This window comes from Xyrauchen texanus, chromosome 13, assembly GCF_025860055.1.
Source record: "Xyrauchen texanus isolate HMW12.3.18 chromosome 13, RBS_HiC_50CHRs, whole genome shotgun sequence".
Lineage (NCBI taxonomy): Eukaryota > Metazoa > Chordata > Actinopteri > Cypriniformes > Catostomidae > Xyrauchen > Xyrauchen texanus.
In genome coordinates this window covers 7,638,328-7,663,187 of record NC_068288.1, presented here as the reverse complement: position 1 = coordinate 7,663,187, position 24,860 = coordinate 7,638,328, and the positions used below count along the sequence as shown (strand labels likewise).

Here is a 24,860-nt window from a genome sequence, read left to right as displayed (position 1 = left end):
ATCTAGGAGTGCATGAGTGTTAGTTTCATTTATGGGTGAACTTTTCCTTTAAGAGATGCACCAAAGCACGCTTTACACAGTAATAGTTCAAACACAGTAGTTAAAGAAACATACAAAAATGTATTATATGAGCCTGTTGTGTGAATGTTAAATGTAATACACATTGACAAGCATTTCTTTGAAGGTGTACTCTCGATCTAGCCTTTCCATCAGTCAGCCAATCAAATTGGTTATAATTGGGCGTGTCTACACCGCCCCTTTTCACTACTCAGCCAATAAAAAGTTGCACAAATTTACATACACTTCCCCAATCCCAGAGTCTCTCTTCTGCTTTCTAGGCCCGTGTTGAACCTGAAGCGTTCATGCGTAGCTTTGAAAAGATATTTTCTTGACTCAAACAACGGCTCGCATAAGGACAGCAGTTATTTTTATTCAACCAAGTACATTTATTCCTAACCATGGAAAATAATACGGAAATAAGTTCCACAACACCGTCATACGGCTTTCAGGATGAAGAGCAAGAATTCGGAGCAGATCAAAATGTGAACTCGCCGGTGGATGATGCAGCTGATTTTTTTAGTAGAGAAGCAGCGGCTCGTGTACCAGAGGATGATATTTTAGATCTGGCCGGAGGGGCGAAAGATGCGATCGAGAGGCACCGGTCCACATTGCCACGTACAGATAAGCCACTGTTGGATTTATATCAGCCTGAACCATCGACAACCACTTCTGATTCGAAGCCAGAGGATGTCAAACCAGCACCGATCAGTGCATTTGAGGATATGAAAACAAAACAAACAAAAACAGAAGAAATGGAAGAAAAAACAACTGCCACGCCCTCCAAACCTGAATCTAAATCTGCAGGTAAGTACAATATGCATATGAACTGGGCATGTTTAATGCAACTTAATATGATACCTAAGCCAAGTTTTCCACCCAACACGAGGAGCAGATGACGTCAGATCCGTTTAAATAATTTATTTTAGTTAATCTATTAATGACAACCGAGTGACTTCCCCATATGTTATATGCGGTGTAGGTTTTTAATGGTTTTAAAATCTAAAGATCTCGATTTCTCTTGCTGTGGCGTATGCCAACACGTGTTTATGATTGATGCTTGTGGTCAGTAAGGTTTTAAACTCTTAGAAATTACTTAATCAGAAATGGGATATAAAGTGATTATAAATTATGTTAGGTTCGAGTGTTTTAAAGAACGTTTAAGAAACTGATCATTGCCAAATTTTCAAATGTATTTACGTCATCTCGATTTCACTTGTCTGTTTACTGCCACCTTGCGTAAATTGTGTGCAAGTGCAACAAACTTTGAGACGTTTTGCAGTTCGAAGGACGTTAATTAATCTCAAAAGGAACTATAACGCATTCAGTTAATTTTTTCTCAAAGCCAACACATCACATGCTTAATATTCACCTTTTTGTAAATAAAACCAAACAAGGGTCAGTAGTTTAGTAAATGACCATGTTCATTTAGAAGTGTCATTGACTTTTAGTAAGACATGATGACTAATAGTCACAACCGGCTGCATAAATCAGTTGTGGACTCTCAGACTGTGTTACATACCAACCTGTTATCTTTTGAGAGCAACAGTTCAGGAAATGGAGAAATAGGTTACCTATAAATGAGAATTCTGACATTAATCACCCTGATGTCGTTCCAAACCTCTCTGCTGGCATGTTTTCCTAGTGGATAACAAAAGGAGACATTGACTATTTTTATGAAGCTCTCTTCCATACAACGGTAGTTAATGGCGACTGTCAAAAGTACAATAAAATGGTCCAGAAAAGTGTAGTCCTTATGGCTTGTGTGCTAAATTCCAAGCTTACTGAAGCCATAAAATGGCTTTGAGGGACAGACTGAAATATTAGTCATTAGTTACTTCTACCTAGAGTCAGGGGTGTAGAATACACTGGGGATGCGGGGAACATGTTCCCCTCACTTTTAATAAAACCAAAGTTCCTTCCCCTGCACTTTTTCACAGGGCAAATGTGTTTCAGGTGTGTCTCTCATACAGCAAATGTCTAAATGTATTATTGCAAAAGTTAAAATTCACTTGTCAATCATGTAATTAATTAAATAAAATATTTTAATCAATTGAGAGCCTTAAGATATCTTCTATATTTATGTTCATCTTGCGCTAATTGTTCTGTCCCCCTCACTTTTGAAATGATTGCCATGCCCCTGCCTAGAGCTGCATGATTAATCGTTAAAAGATCGTTAAAGATTCAGACACCCACACAAACTAATTTCTAAGTGACAACGATTACGCAATGTATATTAACGTTCCAGTGGCATGCATTGGTAAGGTGTCCAAATTTAAATTCAAAATTCACTTCAAGATGAGTTTTTAAATGTTGATCAACTTTATATGGCATCTACAAAACCCAGCGCTCGTACACGAGATGCTGAATAAACTAAAACGCAACAGCCAAAGACGTTTGTCCAGCATAGTGGTTTACGAACTGCAGGGTGCAGCCACGATTAGCTAGGAGTGTGACATAATCTCTGTTCAGTTTAATATTTGAATAGCCACCGATGCTACAAAAATACCGGCATTACCAAGGCCTGACTAATTTAGCTACCCGTTAGCTGTTTGATCACAGCCGGCTGCTCTTAAACACTCACATGCGTGTGTCTGCCTGTGCATTTGTCTTGTGTTGAGTGCAGCGCTCCTGCTTGAGACTCTGCACTCTTTTTAATTAAAATACCCCTCTTTAGGTGACATTAATGTAAACATTACCATGTTTAATGTAGACATTAATGTTAATGAATTACCAGTGTAAACCAATATGGGATTAAATCAAACACGGCCTTTAATGTATAAGCAGACGGGACAAATTCTCCATGTTAGATTTATGCACTGTCTAAATGTATATAAGCTGCGTGCTGTCGGTTATAGGCATTCAGGCATCCTTACTGCATCAAATCTGTATTAATGTATATCTATCACACAGTAAAGAGTGTCAAATATTGAAGTATTTTCATTTGCATTAAATTACCTTTTTTAATGTTTTATATGATCATTTTTAAATGTTTAATTGCTACTGTTGCTAATTTTTATAGCACAGTTTACTCTGTTCTCTATTTAATTACTGGCTCTTGAATAAATCCTCTACTTCCTTGAAGCAAGTTTTACAAGGGAAACCATGATGGCCTCATTGTTTTAATTTAAATTGTTCATATTTAAAAATAAACCGTGTAAAAAGTTTAGCATATTTGCTTCAAGTGCAATACCAAGTTAACATAGAACTGTTAGTGAAGCTTTTTCTGCTGATTTTGCTTTTTACTTTGCATGTAAGAAACTGGTTAAACCGCTTATTTAATTGTTTGTATTTATTTTATTTTTATTTTTTGCAACTATCTCAAGGTCTTGTTTAGTTTAGAATGTATTCGTTGTCCCCTCTTGTGGACTTTGAACACTTTACATTTGATATATTTGATTGACAACTGTTTTCAGAACCTCTAGTAAATACTTTGTTTAATACCCTTATGTCCAGGTTTTGTAAATCACTGAAAAGCCTTTTTCTTCAGAATCGTGATATTTATTCGAAGTAAAAATAAAAAATAAAAATCATGATTCTCAGTTTATCCAGAATCGTGCAGCTCTACTTTTACATTATGTCTTCCCCAGAAGCTCTGAAATCTCAATAAGTGCACTCAGTAATTTTTGTATTTATATTGTATTGGACTTGCATTAACACCTATTGGTATGGATGCTGCATCATTCAAATTCAAAAGTTTTATTTACTGATGCCATTTGTAAATATTTACTATTCACAGTCAGCCATGATTAATTTGAATCCATGAGTGAATATGTCCAATAAGGAAGGTTACAGAGATGAGGCGAGTAGTATTTTGCTGCTGATCATGTGATCCTAACATGGCCACCTCCATGAGGGGACCATCTGCATGTAGATTTCAAATGGCTTTTATAAGTTTACTGATATGACTGGAGTCTTTATCTCATGCGAATGATCCGGATTTTAGAAATGCGTTTCAAAATGAACAATTTCTTTCTTTGGGGCCTGTGTAGCTCAGCGAGTATTGACGCTGACTACCGCCCCTGGAGTTGCGAGTTTGAATCCAGGGCGTACTGTGTGAATCCAGCCAGGTCTCCTAAGCTACCAAATTGGCCCGGTTGCTAGGGAGGGTAGAGTCACATGGGGTAACCTCCTCGTGGTCACGATTAGGGGTTCTCTATCCCAATGTGGGGTGTGGTAAGTTCTGCGTTGATCGTGGAGAGTAGCATGAGCCTCCACATGCTGCAAGTCTTCATGGTGTTATGCACAGTGAGCCACGTAATAAGAAGTGCGGATTGACTGTCTCTGAAGCGGAGGCAACCTACTAAGTAGTGGGAATTGGGCATTCCAAATTGGGAGAAAAGGGGATAAAAAAAAATTATATAGAGAAACTTTTTTTTTATTAAACCGAAAAAAAAAAAAAAATAACTGGCTGCTGCTTTAACATTTCAAGTTCATATTCAAAACTGGCATATTTACCCACTTCAAGGCATTATTACTCCTCACAAATGCTCTGAACGAAAAATTAACATTTATACAGGTTTGGAATGACATTACAGTGAGCAAATAATGCATTTTGTGTGAACGTCATTTAAGCCACACAAACAAACTTATAACTTTCTGAAGCACAGCTATAAAAAAATGAAAAATCAATTGGCAATAGCATTTAAAATTCACAGATTTCTAAAAGTCTGTTTCCAAGTTGAACCAAGATGGACTTGATTTATATTTGGACTCTGAATCAAGGGTGTAGATTTGGCTTGAACATTGAGGGGGATGTATTATTGCACACCAACTTCATAGTTGTATTGCAGCTAATGTTCTGCTAAAACCTCATGTTACTACCGCTGGTACACCGCGTTCAACACCTTTGAATGTGGTCAGCTGACCTCATCAGTGCTGGTCTCTGCAGAACGTGATCGGGCAGTTCTGCTAGGACAGTCTTAGCGTCTTTCCACCCTTCAGTCCTGTCCTGCCCCAGCCAGAGGCTCGCACCTCCTTCCTCACCCCCCAAACCACCTCTTTTGCAGGCCCCTGACTTGGAATGTATGACTGATGCAGCCCAACTCTGATAACACGACTCCAATGGCAACCTTGGGGATGGATTTTAAAAACTGGAAAGAACCGGGTACATTTCTTGTTTTGCCCTAAATGGACATTTAAAAGCTATTTAACTGCCTGCCATGTTCATAGCCTTTGTTAGGTTAAGCTTTTGCCTCATTTTTTGGTTTTGCTTGCATATGTGCTTGGGAGAGAGAACGTTCTAGTTGCGCTCAGTAAATGGCCTGGGGTGTCTTGATTACAAAGCATATTGCTACGGCAAGCATTTATCCCTCTGCCAAAGACTGCTCTTGGCAAACTGCCTGTGTGCAGCACAACATTTTATATGGACTACATGCTTTGATTTCAGTGCATTCTGAAATAACTTGGAAATATTTACTCTTTCTTAATGTGAGGGAATATGTAATTGCAACACCTTTTAAGCAACCATTTGTTAGTCATCGTGGCATTTGAAATGGTGTGAGTTGACAAGGATGACATCTTTAAGCACTTAGTTGTACATTATATAGCTTATTTGTTTTCTCGTAAAGCTTAAGGGGATCTACAGTGCCAATAAATTTAGACAAGCTGTCACAGATGTAATGAAGTAACATCTTTGAAAACCGATCTCATCTAAACATTTTTGAACCCTCACAGTGACTTACGAATTGATTTCCTCGATAGACTCCCTAAACTTCGTCTGCCTTTTGGGCCTGTGAAATATGGCTAAGCATTTGGTAGAGTGTCAATTTCAAAATCTACAACAGCCTTGTCAATGGATGGTGCACATTTATTTATTTGAAATCCTATTTAGTCATTATGCCTAGAGTGAATTCCCAAATCTATGATACACTAAAAATAAATTGTTTGGTGTTCTCCTAATACTGTATATACGTAGCATTTTTGCATCGCACCAAGTAAATTCAACTAATGGTCATTTAATGTCAGCACAATCAGAAAATCTTTGTAATGCAAATGAATATACATTTAATTTCACCATATTGTGGGATATCCTAAAAGAATCTGTTTTGTAAAATATTTTATCTTTACACCGTAATTCATCTTTGTATTATTTTTAAACTAAGTTCATTCAGTCTGGGACTTTTATTTTGAAAAAGTATGTCCAGAAGCGCTTGCCGTAGGTCAGTCAGTGCTGAACTTGAGACTGCTAGGAGTGATTTCATGGGACAAATGATTAATTGAAAGCCATCATTTGATAGGTGCACACAGATCCACTGCAGCCAATATCACACTCCATCTTTTGAGTGGGCACCTACACACACCAAGTGGCAATTGCGTATGGCGTCCCTTTGGGGTCAAAATTATGACTGAGTAACGCATTCATTGAGGAGAGTGCATGCTTCAAAGTCTTCTTTTTTTTTTATTTTTTTTTTTATAAGCAGGTAACTATTGTTCCTGTTGTCCCCTATATGTTATGTGTTTTTCTTGGCCAACATGTGCAATGAACTCATAAATATATTATTTTTTTTGCATCACACTTTTGTTTACCTACTGCATGGCAAGATTAAATTGTTATATTATCAGTATAATGCATAACTAGAATGAGAAAAGAGATGCTTAAATTTAAATACTCTACCAAATATAAAAAATAAATGCATGATGGCAAAATATAAACGTGATCAAAGATGGAAAATAAATAAAATTAGAATATATGAAATCTAATTATTTGCATCACATAATATGTTGTTATAATAAAGATACTTTGACAGTCGTTTAGTTTGATGCATGCAACGTTTTTTAGATTTACATGCATTTTATCCAAAGCAACTTACAAATGATACAATAAAAAAGAAAAACAATATAAGGGTCTGCATGTATCTAAACTCTAAGGCTGCTGCTTTACTAACTCCCAAAAAATAAGATCTGTAAAATGTTTCCGTATTTTGATCAGCCCCCATGAAGTATTTCAAAGACAAGATAAATGTACAAAATGGTTCCCTTCTAGTCCAATGCTTCAGTCTCATTAGGGTATAAATGTCCTACACAACTGACATTGGGGGAAAAAAAAATATTAAATGGACTTTTAATTAGAGGTTGACCGATATGTGTTTTGTTTCAGGCCGATGCCGATCTTTTGAAATCAGGGTCGGCTGATTTATTTTGGCCGATATGTGCTTGTTTTTAACCTCTTATTTGAACCTTTTATTTGAAAGATAAAATGTAACAATTACTTTAGACAGAATTTCTCAACAAATAAATTTATTGAACACTTGACCAATCTGCACTTGTACACTTAAATTAAAAATATATAATGTAAAAACATATTGTGCATATAACAAATATATTAAATAAACAAACAAAGCAGGTGTTACGAACTGCTCCGAGACACGAAGGTTGAGATCCAAATGCAGCTTTAATTAAGGGGCAATGCAGACACGTAATCCAATATTCAGAGCATCCAAGAGAAGCACAGGCATAACTAGGGATGGGTATCGGTAAGGTTTTAATGGTATTACTACTTACCGATACTGCTTATCGATCCGGTACTTTAACGGTATACTTAACGGTTCTTTTTGTTATATATAACAAAGATAAACGTTATATAGGCAGTGATTTAACCTTACTGTTTACTAACCTGTCTACTAACCTTACTGTTCAGGTGTGGTCTAAAAATAAATCTAATAAAGTAATCAATTGTAAAATAACACTGCATAGTTTATCATAGATTAATGCTTATTAGTGCAGAAGTTATTCATTCAAGAGCTGTAAGTGATTTTTTTTGTTTGATTCGCAGTAATGGCTCAATCGTCAGCATGTTTATAAGACTGCTTCCCCTTTAAGACGGAGTCTAATAGGCTCCTGATGCACCATATTTTCTCCCAACTATTTCCATAACTACATCCATTTAAGACACAAACTGTGTTTAAGTGAATCTCCAAGCCGGTCGTTTTGACATGTGTATATTTGATCATTTAGACGCGCACGTGAAACCCAAAGTAGCCTATACTTTGCTTGTCTCGTTGCGGTCCGTTTCGGAGCGCGCCACCTTGGGAATGGTATCTCTTGCGCTCTTTATTATTAAACGCATCCCGCAATTTAGCAACAGTAGCTAGACTGCAATTACAACAATCACCGATCGTGCTGATTCTGACGTTAAGTTTGAGTTTTAGGGAGAAATGTCAGTGCACCGCTGTGAAGGGAGCTTACAAAAGCCAGTCCTTCAATAGCCTATAGTGCATTGGTATCTTTTTTATTACTTATTTCTCTGCATTGAGTGACAACCCTCTCAAATATAAGCCTCACAAACAGAACAAATAAGTCTCAGATTCACTGTCTGTAATTGCAAAATTCTTGCTTACTTATTGTGACCCTTTTTCAAAACCCTTCTGCTGTGATAATGCAACTTCAACTACGCTATCAATATCCAAAGAAGCCAAACGTTTGTCTTGTTTTTTTTATTGAAGTTGGCAGTAACATATCAAAAGTTTAATTAAATATAAAGGAGTTATACAAATTTAATCCTTACCGTTTTCTCCAAGGAACTTAGCTCCTTCCTTAGGCACTGGATGAGGTCTGCTCACTCTGCTGGAAAATGACTCTAGGGGCAGCGTGCGTCGAACACGTGTTCCACAACAACACTAGGCTGCCCGCAGATGCGCCTGCCTATTAATCGTCTTGATATACTTTGATATTGGCCGATGCGATTTATGTTTAAAAAATGCAAAACAAAATCGCCCGATTAATCTGTCGACCTCTACTTTTAATTACACCTATAAAAAGACCAAGAATAATAATAAATGTTTTCATCTTAAAACATAAGCCTTGATTGACTTTCTTGACTTTCTGTTTTTATCCCTGTCGTGATCTAATGTTATATTAACATTTTAGCCCCCAGTAGCACTTGTTAAGAAAGTAATAAATATTTTAGTGGGCTGAACAAAAATATGAAGGTATGTGAAATATTTTACAGAATTTAGGTGTATGCTCGTAATAACACTAAGTTTGTACAATATCTGAGTCTGTTCAGCAACACAATTTATTATGTATTAATGTGATTTTAATTTTTTTAATTAAAAAAAGTTTGTATTTTAATTTGTAACCCCATATTTTATATAATTTTTTTTTTAAACATTTTACCACGCATTATGTCCCTTTTTATCTCTGGTGACATTTTAACACTGAACATTTAACAACATTCAGTACTTTTAATAAGGGCATTTTTGCAAACAATACAATGTTTTACAGTTTCACTTGTGTGTTTGGTGACATTTTGCCAGGAGCCCACAAGGTGGCAATATTGCATTACTTTCTATTCTAGGAACAGCGCAATGGAGCACACCAGTCTGGTCCCGGAAGTGAAAATCTAATTTATTTATCTCAGACTAATTGATTTTCAACAATATCTTGTAAAACTTTACAGACAGACCTACCGTGATCTACAAGGTTAGTCATCGATGGTATATGCTTCTGTTGAATCTCTGTCTGCATTATCTCCACTTCATTGTTTAAACATAGTTTGATAGCAGAATACATGGTAAACTACTACATTACCCATGGTACATCAGATGTTTTGAATCATCCGACCCTTCCGTAGATTACTTAATAAAACAATATACCCTTTTCACACTCCGGGTTTTGGAATGCGAAGTAAACAATTGCAGTGTAAACTTCGACAACGGGTGAATGGGAGACAACAGCAAATATTATTTTCCCTTACCCATTTGCTCATTACATTTGAATGACTTTCCAGAAGAAGAGAGCGATGGATTGGAGATGGCGGCAAATTTACTGTCACTCTCTCAGCAGCTGTAATAGAAACCCCCTCGCAGCTGTGGTAATTCACTTTTTTTAAACTAATTCCAGGGTAATGTAACAATATGTTTAATGTTATAAATGTACACCCAATATTTAAATTGTATAATAAAAATATAAAATTGTAAGATTTACGCTGCTAATTAAGGCAGAAACGCATCATCGCAGTTGTGAAGAGGTCTATAGAGTTTCAGAAAATCCATTAATGCATACGAGCAAGTGAAGCAACATCATGCTCAGTGAGAGGAGTGCTTGATGCAAAGTAATAATTTTGACCCTAAAGGGACTCCATAATCGCCCGCCCAGCGTATTCTCTGCTATCTGCGTCACCTTGAACGTTACTATATCAAAATCATTCTGTTATCGCAAGCGTTTGCGATATGTACATTTGCAATATTTTTTTCTCGCTCTCTCTCTCTCTCTCTCTCTCTCTCTCTCTATATATATATATATATATATATATATATATCTCGTTCAGCCCTATTTGGTGTACAAAAAGCAGCTTTTATTTATTTTAATGCCCATTTATCAACTCCGTTGTTTTATTTATTAGGATAACTCTAGAGATTCCTGTGCTGAACTTATTGCTACGTTCTGGAACAGTCCATTTGATAAATACCCTGATTTGAGCGCATAGTATGCGAAAGCCTACCCAGTCTTTTATTTAGAAATTTTAGATTACCTTTAGTGATATGCCCTTGTGTTACTGGATTGAACTGTGACGTCTAGTTGTGCTATTACTGTGTCGTACTGAGAGACTTTTGTTTTGAAATCGTGCAGATCAACCGGAAGCAGAATTTGTATTTTGTGTTGCTTGCTTCTCGTGTGTTCTTGGCCCAGGTTGTCTGATCGCAGAGGAGCGCGATGGATTCCAAACAAGGTTAGTTAGTTAGGAAGTTAACACGACTTTAATCGCGTCACTTTAATTCACCAATTTATTTGATGTTTATATAAATTGCAATGTCTGTTTCTGTAGCATTAGAGGCTACTCAGAATTAAATCAAGATGATAAGTGTCATTTTTATTGCCGACGTTCCTGTTAAGGCCTCATTTAATCCTACATTATTATAATTAACATTTAGCTAATTACTGGTCCTAGTATTCATTTTCATGCACAAGTATGCATTGGCGTTCAGAAATTAGGCTTATGCTAAGCATGCGAACTGTTCAGTTTGATAAGCCTATGCAACGGTCTGCTGGCAAGAGTACAAGAGGAAGGACATGTTCTGCTGAACAAACCCAAGTGCTTCTGAATTATTGATTAAATGCTTTGTCTTTTGGATTGTTGATGTGCATCTTTAGAAATGCAATGGTAGACGATAAAGAATGCTTGGCCAAATGCCTTGAACTCTGACCTGCTCTATCTAGAGTTTCGAGTTTGAGTTTAATCATTGATCCTAAGCATAGGGGTATGACTGAGGTTTCAGTCCTATTTTTATCCCCCCCCTCAAGCAAGAACAGGATAGGTTCTAATTTAGATGTTCTAAACAGGATCACCCAATGAAACAGGCCATTGTTGCCTGGTTTCATGTGTGCATTGCCATTTTCTTTTCTCTTTTAGAAGGGTAAATGGATGTTTGTTTTTAGATATAATTTGTTCCGCATCTTCGAATAGATAGCCACTGTGACCTTTAGCAGACTTAAATACTTGATCTTTTCTGATCAAATCTCAAACACTGGGAATAATTTTCTGGCTAAGGCTTTATTTCTTTCTAAAATGTGCTTGCATACTTCACAGTAAATTGAATGTCATCTGTATACATGGTAAAAAGCATATCCCAACAGATCTGTATGAACCATAGATATTCTGAATAATGCGTCCAAATAACAGTCCAAATTCTGATAAAACATGCATATGCCAGCTTCTTTCTTCAGATTTCTAGACACCAGAATATTGACCAGTATTCTGCAATAGGGTTAACATGTTTACTTAATGCATACATAATCTGAATGTGTCCAAATTCTGATATTCAAGGCATAGTTAACCCATAATTCTCATTTACTCACCCTCATGCCATACCAGATGTGCATGACTTTCTTGTGCACAACACAAACACTGTTGGTCCATACAAAGCAAGTGAATGGTGACAAACTTTGAATCTTCAAAAATCACAAAGCCAGCATAAGAGTAGTCCATAAGTGAGTAAATTATGAGAATTTTCATTTTTGGGTGAACCATCCCTTTAATCTGAATTTTAATGTTCAAGTAAATGTGGTTGTTGCTTTGTATCAAACCATGAAGTTGCACTATCGGACTGTCTTGTGTTATCAGTTGATGTCATCAGCACTCATTTTGTCACTGTGCTCTTCCTCTTTGACTTTCAGTGGTGGACCTGCTGTATTGGCGAGATCTGCAGAGGACGGGGGTGGTGTTTGGAGCCAATCTGTTCCTGCTGCTGGCCCTCAGTGCATGCAGTATTATCAGCGTCTTCTCCTACATCGCACTTGCCCTGCTGTCTGTCACCATCTCCTTCAGGATATACAAGGGCATTTTACAGGCCATTCAGAAATCAGAGGATGGACACCCCTTCAAGTGAGCACACACACTTTGAATCTTTAAATTATTAGTAGCTTGACAAAATGGTTTCAAAGGTGATGTCTATAATTCATATAATGTTTAAACTTGGGGCTGTCAGTTTATTTATTTAATTGCATTATATACTGATTAAGTAGTCACAATTAATCACATATATATATATATATATATATATATATATATATATATATATATATATATATATATATATATATATATATATAAATATAAATACTGCTGAGAAAACCCACAAATAAAAATTATTCAATAATTAAAAAAAAAAAAACCCATAAATGGTTATATTTAAATATTGCATATTATAAAAGAAACATTTAGAGAATGTAAATGCACTACTTAAAAAATGTAATTAAGTTATTATCATCACTACTTGTAGTTGGTAAAACACTGGTGCAGGCATATTGTAATTGTACCAGTCTCACATTTACACCCCATGTTTTAACTTTGCATCACCTGAATGATAAACAGTGGAGATAATCCTGCTTTGATCATTTTGTTTTCCACCATGTAAGAAGGCAGATCTGTGGAGCTTAGCTTCTGGGCTTACATGAGGTGCTTATGTTTGAACCTCACCCATATGTTTTGACTTCCTGCCAAAATTGTAATTCCCTGCTGTGAACTAGAGCAGCGGAATCCAACAGCTTGAAACATTCTTATTCTTTTGTAATGTGGTCGAAATATCCATATCTCTTATTCAGCATATTTACTTGTTAAGTTTTGTTGATGTTGGCATTTTGCTAAGCTAACAACACAATAGTTTTAAATGCATGTAATAGAGCAAACACACACACACTGTGTAAATATTTTTACTATTTTATTTATTTATTTATTTATTTTTACATTTTTTTAAGTTGCTCGAAACTGGCCATATTTTCTAATGTTTTTGTTGGTTATCGTTTTATTAACATGCGAGTAGGCGGCACTGTTACAATGAATGGATGAGCATTTACATTACCAGCACAATGTGGTCATGTACATTTTCAACCACCTCTAAATCTCAAAACCTTTTGGACCCTGTTTTATACCATTTAGTGTTGCCCCATTTCAAACGGATCGGGCAAAATGCGTCTGAATACACCAGGTCAAATAAACGTGCGCTTGCTTTTTTTTTTCATTGTGCAGGAATGCTACATTTTGACGAAGCTGTCTCGTTAAAAGGACTTATGCTTTTAAAATTGTGTCTCGAGACTTCTGTGTTCTGTTCAATTCGTTGTGCTACTTCTAGTTATTTTTTTAATGCAAGGATGCATACAGTGTGAATTGCTTCTTAGAATGTCTTCAGAAAATGTTGTTTTGCTTCTGTTTGATTTCTTCATGTTGGAAGTGTATATGTGATGTCTAAAATGCTGTGTGAGGAGTAACTCTGTAAACCACCTTTCTCTGTACAGGATGTATCTGGATAAGGATATTGTGATCCCGACCGAGATGGTTCATAAGTACAGTGATGTTGCTCTGGGGCACATCAATGCTGGCATCAGGGAACTAAGACGGCTCTTCCTGGTGGAGGATCTGGTGGACTCGCTCAAGGTTGGTTTCTTTCTAGGGGAACAGGAAATAAAAACTCCTTTATTTGATTTGGGGCTCCAAAGCTACACTCAGACTGAAGACTGAAAAATAGATTATGTATGAACTGTGGTAACCGATATATCAGGCAATAGTTTTTAAAAACAATTTAATGTAAACAATTTATTTCCCACCAAGACGGATACAGACATTGAGGCTACAAGAGTTAAAAATGAATAATTCCCCAAAAAGCAGTTTATTGTGCAACCAAAATCCCAATAATAATCAGAAAAAATAAGATTTGGTGCACAATGCAAGACTTAACAATAAACAAGCCGGAAATGCAGAGACTCTTATTTTGAAATGTGTGTATATACTTGCTCAATGTAAGTGTATATACCAAATGTATAACCAGTATATTGCTCCACCTGTATTTTGGACAACTACTCATATTACTGTTTTAGAATAAAAGTAATTAAATCTGTAATAAAACAAATAAAAGTATGTCCCATTATGTAGTGACAATATTTTTTAATTTATGTTTTGGCTTTTTCCAAAGCAGCCACAATTTGCCTAGATTAGAGCTGAGCAGAGCCTCGGCCTCCCGTTTGTTTTTAGTTGGAATTGTTGGCTGTCAGGTTTGTGGGTTTGCTCAAGTGTAGCAGGAAGAGGTCGCGAATGTCTCCACAAAGCAGCCTTTGTTGACCAGGCGGAGGGGATTTGGACTGCTCTGACAGGATGAATATCTTGCCAAAGACACAGACCCCCTCTCTCTCTCTCTCTCGCCACAGCCAGACACTGGTTTAAATTGTGGGTTTATTGGGGGTGGGAGTTAGATTGGGGGTTTAATGTATCAGCTGTTGTCTTTCATTGTAGAATGTTGGTCTTTAGTCATGTGATTCCCAGTTTTAGACCCCTGTCACATGACCATGCTCGCTGCAGGGTTGAATGGCAGTGAATGAATAGTTGGACTATACCTTTCACCTCCCTGCACGTTGTTGCTTTAATGCCCGGGTTGCCATGCTGAGAGCATTCCAGTTCTGATGAGCGAGCCATTCAAAGAGCCATCCATTTGTTTTGTCTGACCAGAATACACTACGTTTATTTTTTTAAGTTTACTTATTGTGGCATTTGGGGTCAAACTAGCGCATATTGCTATCTGAGATGACAAAGGTTCCATAAACTTAAATCTGCAAACTATGTGACCTAATGTACCAAGACTAACTAATTATTCAACATTGGTGGACAAAATGTATTCGTTTAAGAATAGTCTATTGAAAATCACATTTTGGTTGACCACTAATCTGACGGTTCCCACGCATCCTGGAAAACCTGGAAAAAATTATTTGTCCAGGAAAATATTTTGGCATAATAAAACTGTTTCACTGTGTTGCTACGTTACATGTACAAAACATGGTAACGATAACACAGCTATAATATTGAACTGGATTGCTTAAAATGTCAAAAAAGTTAAGCCTCTGCGCCGCCATATTTCTATACCGAAATGTTCCAATGTCCAAAATGACTTGATAGGAAAACTTCTCTTTTCAGCAAATAAACATTAGTCATTCGATCACCATTTTTATATCTCCAATTTGCATGTACATGCCTACAATGAAAATGTCCTAAACATGTAATTATTTATTTAAAGTCAGGAATTTTTCTTGAAAGCCCAAGTGAGTTAGGTGTATCTATATCAAACAGTCTACTTCATTCAGCTGATTGGTTCGCTGATTTAAACAAGTTCACTAAAACTGAGGTAAGATACAAACGGACATTTTCAGACTTATTTATTGGGAGCATCAAAGTGTTGGATCAGAGTTATTTCATCAAAAAGTACCTTCTCTCAGTCACTTGAGCGTATCTCTCTCTCTCTCTCTCTGTCCCTCTTATCACACGTGCAGCGGGCTTGCTGAGAGGGAGGGAGACCCGCAAAGCAAATGTGCTTAAAATTAAACTGATATGCTTGGTTTAAATGTCAAACAAACACCTTATTTATATGCATCCATGTATGACTACAGAGAGCACTTCAATATGAAAATAAGCAAATCCCAGGCATTTAAGGTGATTTCGAAATCCTGGTCTGACTTTAAAAAAAGTCCTGTTCGGGGGTACGACGTATTGTCACCCTAAACGAGCAGATATTACAGCTTTTCCTACCTTTTGGTGATCGTTGTGCTTCACTGAACATCGGGGAATTTGAATGCTCTAACATCGTGATCTGCGTATATCTTGTAACAATATTACCAGAACATGCAATTTAAACATGATTGTCACTAGAGGGCGAAATGTTACTTGTGTATATAGAGATCAGAGACTGTGAAACGGGGCCACTTCTGTCAGTTTATCATATATATGAGTGGTAATGATCGGGACTCTGAATGGCAGTCAAATAAACATTCATATTGTTTTTTTTATTTTCAAATTGTCATTTATTTCATCAACGTACATCTCATATAATTTTGCTAATGACCACGTACTGTAACATGGTACCAAATATAGCAACAAATGATATCGTACAATTTAAATTTTTCTGGTATCGCAATAGTTTGTTAGTAGTGGTAAACCGCGCAACCCTACCAGGTTGGTAGCTTGGTGATTCTGCCTTAATTCAGGATGTGAATGAATTTTTAAAGTTAGTATGCGGAAAACACTGAACCTAGTCAAAGATGGCATTGGCAATAAAATGCAGAATGTCAAGTAATATGACATATTTGGACAAAAGTGAATGTTTTAATGTACAATTAATCAAATTTAAATTATGTCTTAGTGTGATGTTTAAACTAAAATCTCTGATTTAATTGAATAATCTGCAAGTTATGTGAATTAATGTGTAGAGACGGCCACTCATACAGTGATTACGGCTCATCATAGATCATCATGCGTGCCCTTGTGTGTGTGTGTGTGTGTGTTTGTGTGAGATGACTGAGACCGAGTACTCTAAAGTGTGCAGCACATACAGACTATGTACTGTATTTATTCAATTAAATCAACTGCTTATCTGGAGGTGAGAAACTACCGTCAAATCAAAATAAAAGCTCAACTTAAATGGACTGATGTGTTTTTGCTTGAATATTACACTTGTTGGGCACATGAAATGTCCTGGAAATGTGTGCCTTGAAAAGACTGGGAACCCGTTCTGAATATTGTTCAGATTATAGTCTAAGGTGGTCATGCCCCATTGTATGATTGCAGAGAACTCCTCAGATTTCCATTATGTAAATTCTATTCTACAGGTATTCTGCCCCTTGTTTATTAACTAATTTGGCTTATTCATAAATGCTTTTAGCTACAAGTTGGACTTTTTCCATGAAAATCAGCACAGAAAATGCATACATCTTTTTGTATATGCCTCAAGTTAATTGCAGTAGAACTTAAGGTTACACAAGCACAATGTGAAATACGGTTTACTAAATACGCTTTTCCTTCCTGAAATGACAAGTGTTTTTACTCTTACATCAAAATGGAAGACATTATTAAAAGGTATTTCTGCATCGTAATGGAATGGCACCACTGACATTTAATGTTAAATCAGCACCTCATGGCTTTTCTTGGTGTGTTGGCCCACCTCTTAAACGCAGGTCAGCCCAGTGGCCCGAACCATCCGTGTAAGGAGATTTACTGCCCTGTGCAGGGGGGGTGGAGGTTAAGGGGTTCTGGATACAGTTACAGTCAGAAGCCCCCTGCCCTTTCACAGTTCTGGTGGTCTATTCCTTCCCAGCATTCACCCACTCTGTGCTCAGACAACTATATTGAGTGACGTGTCCAATTACGAACCACGTTTATATGCTGGTGGTTTTTAAATGGGCTGTCATTGGTTAGATAACTTAAAGTTGTGGCTTTATTTTGAGTTTGAGTGGAGTGCTTCTGTTTACAATGCAAATGTATTAAAATGGAGAAATTATTTTGGAATTTTAAAACTAGATTGTTAGCATAAATCCATTACAGACACCATAAGGGGTTATTGCATGCATTTAAATCTTTCCCTAAGGTCCACCAATCAAGTCATAAGTTTTTCATGACCTTTTTCCCCCCCTCTCAGAATTGTCCTAAAACTTGGGTGGGGATGTGGGGGGGGGGGTGGTGTTTTTTTTGGATGTTTATACTTCAGATCTACTGGTAACTAAGGTGGCAAAAAAAGATAAATCAGGCGATAGGTTTTAAAATCCATTTATAGAACGATAAACGTTCTTGGTATCACTATGACTGGCACGGATATCGATGTTACAAGAGTTGTTCTAACTGTAGAATCCACCAGTGCCAGTATCCTCCACAATGGGACAAGGACGATTAAAATGTGTGTATACAGAACCTTAGCTTAGTTTTTTTTGCAGATAAACGATAGATCCATAAGAAAGATATCGGCTCTGAATAACCGACATATAAGTCTAGTTTACAAACTTTCTTGTATCCCAGTTTAATATGCATAATCTCAATTGGGTTAAAAGGTGAGCAAAATAAAACCACATTCAGGCAACTCAGGACAGATAAGGTCTTTATGTCATAAGTAATTATGCATTTGATCAATTACAATATTAGGTTACTTGGACCCGTTATTGTAGGCTTTCCATAGTGTATCTGGGTAAGACAAGGACAAGGTTTTGAACACTTTTTTTTTTTTTTTTTTTTTTCTAGTAATGTACTTGTTTAAAAGATTCATGACTTGAAAGATTAATTTTTGGGTTAAAATTAACATTTCTCCTCCAGTGTATCTTTTTGTAAAAATGCATTTACTCATTCATGTTGCCTCTAGGCAATTCTCTATTGGTATGTTGACACATTATTTACTTTTCACCTTCAGTTTGCAGTTCTCATGTGGATCCTGACCTATATTGGGGCCTTGTTCAATGGTCTTACCCTCCTTATTTTGGGTATGTTGGAATTTGGTTCTTAACCCAAAAAATGTCAATGAACGTCTTAATGGCAGAATATCAATATTACGTTTATAATGTATCTGATTTTATATATATATATATATATATATTTTTTTTTTTTTCTTCCACCCTGGTAATATTTTCTTTAGGTCTCATTGGTGCTTTCAGTTGGCCAATCATCTATGAAAAACATCAGGTATGTTTGCTGTGTTTTCTATTTGGCATGAGAAGAGAACGATAACTTCTGAATCAGCCCACTGTCACGGTTCATTAAGTATTTATAGGAGTCTTCCGTGATCATGAACAATAGCTTATGTAATGTATACCTGAATGATATCATTTTTCTCTCTCACTCCTAATACAGGCAAAAATTGACCATTACTACGGACTGGTGAACAAGCAAATCAAAGATATTATGGGAAAGTAAGTGTTTTTATATCCTGAATTGCTTTCCTCAATGAACCAGCCACTATATCAGTGTTTTACTCTGGTAAATGTCAGATTATGTGTGTTGTTAAGAGATCCTCAATTTTAACACTATTGTAGACCAATTAAAGGAGTTTGCTCCTGTCTTCTAATCCTTTCTCCTTTGTTTACTCATCATTTACAGGATCCAGGCCAAGATTCCTGGAGCGAAGCCGAAGACTGAGTGAAGAAAGTTTGAATGAAAAGTGATTAATGGTGGAACAAGAGAGATGATGGACAGTATCGTGTTTGGGTTGAGAAAAAAAAGGCCTTAGACGATGCGATGTAAACATTTTTCCCTCCCCCAGTGTTTGAAATCTTAGCATAATCAAGAATTTTTTTTTTAAAACCTCTTATCAGTTTCTCTCACGAGCAGAGTCGTCACTGTCTTTCCAAGTAGATCTAGCGCTTCATGTTTGAAGTAAACACAACTACGTAACACCATTACAAAGTGTAGTCTTGAGGAACTGTTGTTGAAGGCAGGATTTGATGAGGTTTTTCCGTTGAATATTCGGTCAGTGAAGTGTTCACCTTGTTTGAAGGCCATTTCAATTCATTTCTGTATGATAAAAGGGAGTGAATTCTTCTGAAGTTCCTTCACGCAAGTCTTTGTTTTTAGCTGATTGTTTTGTTTTTGTTTGCGTGATAGAACACAGCGGTGTTGTGGTGTAATTTAAAATTGAGGAGATTAAATCATCGTCAAAAAGGCTTCTAGTGTTCTGTAGCAGTTTTATTTCGCACAGGGATCTGTTATATATTACACCCATATATCCAGTGACTTTTTTTTAGCGTAAAACTAAATATTAAATGTCTGTTGCCTCATCGCTATCCTGTCGTGTCAGAATCTACAACATATTAGCAGAAATCCTGGATCGAAAATCTGAAACGGCAAACGCTCTTAAATCTCGCAAACTTCAAGCACTGTTTTTCATGCTGGTCATTGTAAATGATAACTCAATTGTGATGCAAACATGCTAAAGACTGTCTGTTGAATGCATTGTGAAAAAGAAGCCAATAAAGTATCAATAAAGCTTGTAGACAAACCTGTTTTTGTTTTTTCTTTGGGGTCAATACACCAGTGGTTCCTAACCAGTGGTATCTGTAAAAAGCAGGTTTTAAGGGACATTTTCTTTATTTTGCCAAGCCTATAAAACTGTAATTTAGTTATATTTAACTAATGAAGATTAAAACCACAAGTAAAAGTAAATAAAAAAAAAAAAATGTTTATTTAATTTTGTTAATTACACAAATTGAAATGAGCAGCACATCTTAAAAATAGGCTAAACATTTGAGTGATGCTAAAATATTTTGGCCCATTTAAAAAAAATAAATATATATTTTGTAAAGCAATTACATGGAATTTAGTTAAGATATTTAAATGCTTAAATCTAAAAAAAAAAAAAAAAAGCTGCTTAGTCAACAAAAATATGTTAGCCTATTTTTAAGATTTAATTAAGACTCAAAATATTTAGCTTTTTAAATGTTATTTTGAATCCAGGTTAAAAAAGACTGTCACAGGGTTTTTGGCGCCACCTAGTGGTGCTATGTGGAAGTAGACATTTCTCTGAATTAGTTAAGCTTCAGAATCTTATTACACATCTGTGAGGTACAGGAATTTGCCGTTGAAATCGGTCACGTTTCAGTTTTTTTTATTAAATGTGACGTTCACTCTGAACAGTCTTAACATATTTAACATTTCAATTGTGCAGTTTGTGAACAAGGAGTACTTGACCGTGCTGTTAAATAGGGTTTGAAGTTGTCACTGTTTACTCTAGTTAATATTCCTCATGGTTGGGCTATTTTTGAGTCCGTTTCTATGTGTATACACACACCTTGAAGTCTAAGGTGCAAACATTTTCAACCTTATTGCCCAGAAAAAGTAAATTTGTGTGAATCTAGTGGGATACATAGTTGGGTAAATTGTCACAATAGGCACCTACAATATATTGACACTGATATGAAAATGTATATTTTGAATTAACTACTGTCTAGAATAAAGGCACCTGCATATTACATTTTATCATTTTAATGACTTTTTCAACAACAAACGGTGACAATTATGAAATGGCTAAGATGTAAAGCAGAAACATACCAAATGTCAAAGCATTGCTTTCTTTTGGATTACAGAAATGTTATACAAATTTGATCATGTAAAAGAGGAAGAAATTGTGTTTGTTGCAATGTGTCTTGTCCCAACCGAATGTGTATGAATTTAATGAGAATACAGTTCAACCTTTTGGTTAAACTCCATTTAAAAAAAAAAAAAAAAAAGTCTTCGTTTTGGAATAGGTATTTGAAACTAGCCGGTGTGACGACTTGCTCATTACACTATTCAAGTGAATCTGCTAGAATTTGTTTTTCAGTGCTAAACAAGTCAAGCTTCCCTTATAGCACTCATGGATGCACACATTATGTTAAAGGAACATTCTGGGATCAATGCAAGGTCAGTTAACAGCATTTGTGGCGAAATGTTTCCAAAACAAAAGACTGATTCCCCTTTCTTTATTAAAAATAAAAAGTACAGGGAGGTACTTACAATGGAAGTGAATGGGGCCAGTGACAGTCCATAAATGCTAAAATGCATACAGTTTCAAATATATAGCCATAATATGTAAACATTAACTTGATTTTAGTGTGAAAAAAATCACTTACTGAGCTTATCTGTGTAAAGTTATATACAATATTACAACTCCGTTGCCATAACAATGAAACCCTGTAACTTTGGAATTGGAAGTAATTGCACTGCTAAGTGATTTTATCACACACATGATCTGTAAGCATGGGGCTTTATTAGTGCTGGTCATTGATTCAAGTAATTTTTTTGACATTTGTGTATAAAGTGTTTTAATTCTACAATATATGGTGTAAAAACGTCTGAGTGCTGCCCTCTTCAGGTTGAACGGTTGCTACTGCAGTTGAATTTTCCTATTGGCTGTTGCGGTACTTCGTGACGTAAGCGGTGACGGCTGACGTAAGCAGGTTCCAGCTCACCACGCCAGATTCATGTACATGTCGTCTTGCGACCGTGTGAGGAATAATAATAACATAGAGTCTGACAGCAGCTGTCAATTAATCCGTCACTACGAGTCTCAGGTGCCCCCCCCCCGACCCCCCCACCCTCAGCCCCACACTTGGTTCGTTCCCTCTATCCATGCCGGGGTCTGCCCACTTTTCCTGCATTTTCAAATATTTCTAGTGGGTGGAGTCAGACTCTGAGCAGGTGTTTAGTTACCCTTTAATAAAAAATAAACAAATAAATCGTTTAAAATGACAATTAAATTTGATATTGTGAAATTTAAATGCATAAATCTTAAAAAAATAGGCTAAAATATTGTTTTGAGTGCATCAACTTCCATTGTATTAAAAAGATGGGCCGGGATATTCTGCTTTTGTGTTCCACATTAAAGAAAATAGTACAGGTTATGAACGACTTGAGGGTGAGTGAATAATGACAGAATAAAAATATACATTTAAATTATTATTTTTTAAATATATTATTTTAATATATTAAATATATATTTGAGTATATATTCAATCTGTACTCCTTTCTCCGAGTCTTAACCCAGTCTCCTGTGTGTGTGCGTGTCTGCCAGCCACGCGTTGCGCAGAGATTCGTATGAATCAAGATTAGGACATCCTGTTGTGCTGGAAAAATCATTAAGGACAGGTGCGTTTGCAGCCAAACAGATTACCAGAGCGCCTGTCTGAAATGAACCTTCTATTGATTGCTGGACTGTTTTGGGGGGGACTTGGTTTTCTCCCGTCTCGGCTGAGCAGATGCTTCCGTGCTGGGAGGATAATTTGCTGCATGGTGTGCCTCTTTCCTCTCATTGGCACACGTCTCGTACCTGCTCATCATTCCATTCGCATTACGCTTGCTATTTACTCAGGGATAAATGAGAAAGTTTCATCAAATAAAAAATACCAGGGGGCTAGAGGAGAGCATTTATATGGCGCATTCAATAAAAACGGGACATAATCTTGTATTCTGCGTTTTCTAGTATTTTTCCTGAGATGTTTTTATGACCCGAGGGAAAAAATAATAGAAAAAGAAAAGAAACATTGAAATAAACCAAAAGAATGATGAAAATAGGACGGCAGCAACGTGCTGTCAAAGTTGATTTTAACAGAGAATTGTCTAAATGATGATGAATAATTTTCCCATAGTGCTTTTCCAAAATACTCGACCCCAAAGACCCCTTGTATGTGCCCGTCAAAGCCGGTTAGCGTCTCTCCAGATATGATCAAATGAATACAGACAGCAGTCAACCCACCCAAAGCCCACTTAAATGAATAGTTCACCCTAAAAAATAGAAATACTGTCAACATTTATACTCACCCTCATGCCAACCCAGATGTGTATGACTTTCTTCTGCTGAACACAGAAGAAAGTTTTTTAAGAAGAATATCTCTGCTCTGTAGGTCCATACAATGCATGAGAATTGTGGCTAGAACTTTAAAAAAAAAAAAAAAGACGCATAAAATTAATCCATAAGACTCCAGTGTTTAAATCCATATATTCTAAAGCTATGTGATAGGTGTGGGTGAGAACAGCTCAATATTTAAGTCCTTTTTACTATCAATCTCCACTTTCACTTTCACAATAATCTTTTGTTTTTGATGATTCGCTTTCTTCGTGCATATTGCCACCTACTGCACAGGGATGAGAATGTAAAAAGGACGTACAAATTGATCTGTTTCTCATTCACATCTGTTATGTCACTTCAGAAGAAATTGATTTAACCCCAGGAGTCTTTTATGCTGACTTTATGTGCTTTTTGGAGCTTCAAAGTTTTGGACCCTGTTGACTTGCATTGTATGGACCTATAGGGCTGAGATATTCTTCTAAGAAATCTTAATTTGTGTTCTGCAGATGAAATTCATACACATCTTGGCACGAGGGTGAGTAAGTGATGAGAGAATTTAAATTTTTGGGTGAACTATCCCCTTAAATACACACTTGCGTTGAGTTCTCTGTGTATAATAGGCTATAAATAGGCTTTTCTACAGGCATAGAAGACTTCTTCGAAAGTCACACCACTAAGTGCTAATTCTTGTAATAAGAGTGCATCTGTATAAGTGTGTCCAAAACTAGTTACGTGAAGCCACAAATTAAATACTTTTGTTTCACACGCTTCAAAAACCATGGCAGATTTTTACCACTTCTCTTGGACTTGACTCATGCTTGCAAAATAGGTTCCTTTATCCAATAAGCGAGAAAATAGAAGAGTAGGCTATAACAACATATTACTGCTCACTGGATACGTGGGCATCAAGCTGACGGGGAGAGAGGAGTAGATTCAATCGGTGAGTTTGGAGGGGAAATAGGGGCTCTTTTAAATGATGCTTAGTTAATAGACACACACACTATTGTCTATTTGAACTTCCACACTCAGGAAAAAGTTAATGCCACACATGAGTGGTGAGGGTCCTGTCTGTGTGAGGATTTTTTTATTTTCAGAATAGCATGCTGTACAAGCATACTGCTAACTATTTCTGCAGTATATAGGTAGAGGAAAATATTAGGAGTAGTATGCTATTCCAAACGTAAACAGCATAGTTGGAATAGCATACTAGCATACAACCTATCTACTACTATAATAATTACTAAGAGT

At 36.4% G+C, this 24,860-nt stretch overlaps 1 protein-coding gene across 3 annotated transcripts; it reads left to right on the top strand.

Annotated features, from left to right (window-relative positions):
- Positions 1–306: 306 nt before the first annotated feature.
- On the top strand, positions 307–20,310 carry LOC127654103 (reticulon-4-like). Of its 3 annotated transcripts, none has more exons than XM_052141093.1 (7): positions 307–864; positions 12,175–12,382; positions 13,792–13,930; positions 18,708–18,777; positions 18,930–18,976; positions 19,145–19,203; positions 19,391–20,310. In XM_052141093.1, the coding sequence occupies exons 1-7, from the start codon at positions 459–461 to the stop codon at positions 19,431–19,433; spliced, it is 972 nt and encodes a 323-aa protein (XP_051997053.1). In that variant the 5' UTR covers positions 307–458; the 3' UTR covers positions 19,434–20,310. The 3 variants fall into 3 exon arrangements, with proteins under 3 accessions (XP_051997053.1, XP_051997054.1, XP_051997055.1); XM_052141094.1 differs by lacking the exon at positions 307–864 and adding an exon at positions 4,968–5,164; XM_052141095.1 differs by lacking the exon at positions 307–864 and adding an exon at positions 10,610–10,729.
- Positions 20,311–24,860: the final 4,550 nt, after the last annotated feature.

Bases quoted from the DNA above. Each gene is read 5' to 3' on its own strand.
- LOC127654103 (XM_052141093.1), top strand. From the start codon at position 459: ATGGAAAATAATACGGAAATAAGTTCCACAACACCGTCATACGGCTTT. The intron at 865-12,174 runs GTAAGTACAATA...TTTGACTTTCAG, and splicing joins ACCTGAATCTAAATCTGCAG to TGGTGGACCTGCTGTATTGG. The intron at 19,204-19,390 runs GTAAGTGTTTTT...CATCATTTACAG, and splicing joins ATCAAAGATATTATGGGAAA to GATCCAGGCCAAGATTCCTG.